The sequence below is a fragment of the Benincasa hispida genome, chromosome 1, assembly GCF_027475165.1.
Source record: "Benincasa hispida cultivar pf3 chromosome 1, pf3_genome.v1.1, whole genome shotgun sequence".
Taxonomy (NCBI): Eukaryota; Viridiplantae; Streptophyta; class Magnoliopsida; order Cucurbitales; family Cucurbitaceae; genus Benincasa; species Benincasa hispida.
Genome location: NC_143478.1, coordinates 95,549,654 through 95,553,221, shown reverse-complemented (window position 1 = coordinate 95,553,221; position 3,568 = coordinate 95,549,654). Strand labels below are relative to the sequence as shown.

Sequence of the window (3,568 nt, the reverse complement as noted above, 5' to 3'; positions counted from 1 at the left end):
TTCAATCTTAATGGTAATAAATGTAAACAAAAGAAGGAGACCATTAATGATTGGACCGATGAAATGGGATAAAGTTGTATTCAATGATTGGTTATATGGAGAGAGAAAGCCAACCAATTGCTCAAACAAGAATTAATTTATTTTCTGTAGTCACATGGAGACAAGAATTAATGGCATTGGCTAAATGGGTTGGTTGAAACTTGAAACTTTTGAACCTTTCACTAAAATTCATCTTTTTCATATATCATTTCAGAATATCATATTATATTATTAATGAGACCGTTGAGTTTGTCTATGCTCTTTTTTGTTTTCCTTTCTTTTTTTTTTTCCCTTAACCGTCGGAATTTGAATGATCTTAAATAATAAGTAAAATTATAAATTCGACCAACAAGAACATAGCTCAATTGACATTATATTCTTACTATCAATCTCAAATTATTATAACCTTATTATAATAACCAATTTTTTTTGTCTCAAATGGCCTCTAACTTGTTATATTTACAAATTTAGAGGTGAACATGTTCTACTTTATTAAATCAAAACATGAGATGTCTGTTCAAACTCAGCATCAGAGTGCAACAATATAAAATTGAAAAACTAAAAAAAAAAAAAAAAACAAATTGAATCAAATCGATTCACTAGCTTGATTCAATTTTTTAGTATACAATTAGATATCTTAGTTTGTATTTAAAAGGAAAAAAATTATTAGTCTCGATAAGTTCTTTTATTTAAAAGACCAGTCGAAATTGAACGAACCAAGGATATATATGTAATCTTAAAAATAAATCTAAGATTAGGTCTCTTTAGTATTTTAGTTATTATGGTGGATATACATACTTGCTGTTTAGAAAAAACACCAATTATTATGGTTCATGTATGTTCGTTATTTAAAAGAAACAAAAATATCCAATTTCAATCTCTAAAACAAAGTAAGCCCAAGTTTTAATTTAAAAAAAGGAAAAAAAGACCTAATTCAAAACAAAAGCAAAAATAAAATTGAAAAATTGGAAGAAAGAAAAAAGAAAAGACAAAAACTAAGAACCAAACCAACAATCAATCGAACCGAATAAAAACCAATTAATTGATTTTGTCTTTTATTGGACATCAATTTGGTTTCATTCTTTATAAAATCAATCAATCTAGTCTGGTTCTTGGTTGGCTCCTAAAGCGAGAAAACTGAGTTTACATTCACTCTCACTTAACATAATGAATTTTCAATTACTACCGAGCTTTAATGTTTAATATTAGTAATGGCTTGATTAATACATACACGAACGATCGTTAAGTAAATTACAAATGCATACAGAGTTAAGCTTATTATTAGAAACTATCTCACGTGACACATTTACACAAGTTCTAGCTACATTTTCATGACCTAAAGATTACATTTTCTATGGTTCGAGTCAAGGGGTGTTACACGGGCCAATACCAATATTATAAGGCGAACCCGAGACATCGACAGCTCCACCCTTAGAGTTGTAACACAACCCTGAGTTATTGTATAGTTTAAGCTTTCGCTTCATTCTCCAAATCATATCCTTCTGCAATGGAATTGGTCCAGTCAATGCATTATCATTGAGCCTCAAATCACTAAGGTTTCTCAAGCCTTCAAAGTTTGAGGGGATTGAGCCATTGAAGTGGTTGCCATCAAGATGAAGGACTCTAAGATTGGGCAACCGGCCCAAAGATCCAGGAATTGGGCCGTGAAAGCCCATATTAGAAAGAATCAATGTCATCAAACCCATCATACCATCAAATAAATCACTAGAAATAACACAATCCATTGGATTTCCTTTCAAAATCAAAACTTCTAAAGAGCTCAAAAGCTGAAACGACGTCGGAAGTGGGCTGGAGATTTGGTTATAGCTCAAGTCCAAAAGAACAAGATCTTTAAGTCCACTAATGGATTTTGGAATTACCCCGGTTAAACGATTACGACTTAAATCCAATTTAACGAGAGATTGACACGTGGCAATTCCAATCGGAATCGAATCTGTCAGAAGATTCTGACTTGCGTCAAGTATTCTCAAATTAGATAACCCCAAACTCGGGATCGGACCGGTCAACTTATTCCGACTCAAATCCAACGACCTCAAACCGAGTAACCGGTTCAACCCAACCGGGACCGACCCGTTTAAGTTATTCCCATGAAGATCAAGAACCCTGAGCCGGGTCAAATTGGTCAATTCAGTTGGAATGGGGCCTATAAGACCATTCTCTCTAAGGACCAACGTCTGTAAGGAAGGACCCAACTGCCCTAAAAACGAAGGGATCAATTGGGGATTATCAGAGAAGCAACGGTAGAAGAATAGCGTTCGAAGGTGGGGGAGTTTAGTGAGGGAAGGGGAAATTATGGACCGGGTCGGGTCGCACGTCGGAAAAGCGGTGTCGTCGGAGAGTGAACCGAATGAGAGAGATACGATGTGGAAGAGATTGTGGTTATCGGGCATACATTCAATGCCGTGCCAACGGCCGCCGCAGACGTCGGGGATTTGGGTGGCCCAGTGGTTGCCGGTGGCGGACATGATGTCGTAGACAGCGGATTGCTCGGCGGGGTCGGTACGGACGACGGCATTGTGAAGGGAGAAGCCGGATTGGGGGCCGTCGACGAGGGCGGAGGGGGCGCCGGAGTCGGACATGATGACGGTGAAGGAGGCGGAGAGGGAAGGGAAGTGAAGAAGGGTTAAGACAGTTAGGAGATGGGGGAATTGAATGAAGGTCGCCATTGGCAGAGGTTGAAGAAGGAGAAATAAGGAATTTGGGGATTTTGGGGGAGTGGAGTATTTATATTATAGTGAAAGAGAGTGAGGGTATTTATTGCGTCACGAGAATATGAAGAGGAATGTTATTAATATTTTTGTATTTAAGAAGGTCACGGGATTTTCGCGTTTGGGCCTTTGGGCTTTGATGAAGTGGGCTCTGCACGTGGGTCCAACTTCATCTTCTTTAACTCATTTTTAAACAAATGGAAAATGTGAGGTGTTAATGCTCTTTTTCATTTTTCTTATTTATATTATTTTATGGTTTATGTCGAAGATCTCACATTGAAAACATCAAAGGTCCTCACATTTTCTTTGTAAGAAATATGGACTACTCTTCTCATTGTCAATGGATTTTGAAATGTAATTACATGTAATCTGATATAGTATCAAAGCTCACTAAACTATCTTCAAAGAAAAAAATGATTTCTTTTTTTACATGAAAAAACCCATTTAAGGCCATACATTTCATAAAAGTTATAAAATTTGAACTACTTTCCTTAATGGTAGGAGTTCTGATTTATTTCTTCAACCATATTTTATCGATTTAAGAATGGTGAACCGAAAGAGACATATATTGAAAGGACATGTTGAGGATCTCTCTTTGTAAAAGATCAGGGGGCCTCATACTCTTTATAATATAGATGCGCTACTTCTACTGTCAATTAATTTTGAAATAAAACTCTACATTATTTAATAGTTTCTACTAGAATTCAGATTTTGAATGTATAAACTTTGAAGAGATAAGTAATGTATATACTTATTTGAATGATGTTGAGTAGAGTGAAAAGGAGGAAGAGAGAAAGAAG

General features: G+C 36.0%; 1 protein-coding gene across 1 annotated transcript; it reads right to left on the bottom strand.

Annotated features, from left to right (window-relative positions):
- Positions 1 to 1,211: 1,211 nt before the first annotated feature.
- TMM (Leucine-rich repeat (LRR) family protein) lies at positions 1,212 to 2,790 on the bottom strand. Its single transcript, XM_039048634.2, has one exon. It carries the CDS (start codon positions 2,724 to 2,726, stop codon positions 1,404 to 1,406), a length of 1,323 nt encoding a protein of 440 aa, XP_038904562.1. The 5' UTR covers positions 2,727 to 2,790; the 3' UTR covers positions 1,212 to 1,403.
- Between the last annotated feature and the right edge of the window lie 778 nt (positions 2,791 to 3,568).

Bases quoted from the DNA above. Each gene is read 5' to 3' on its own strand.
- TMM (XM_039048634.2), bottom strand. From the start codon at position 2,726: ATGGCGACCTTCATTCAATTCCCCCATCTCCTAACTGTCTTAACCCTT.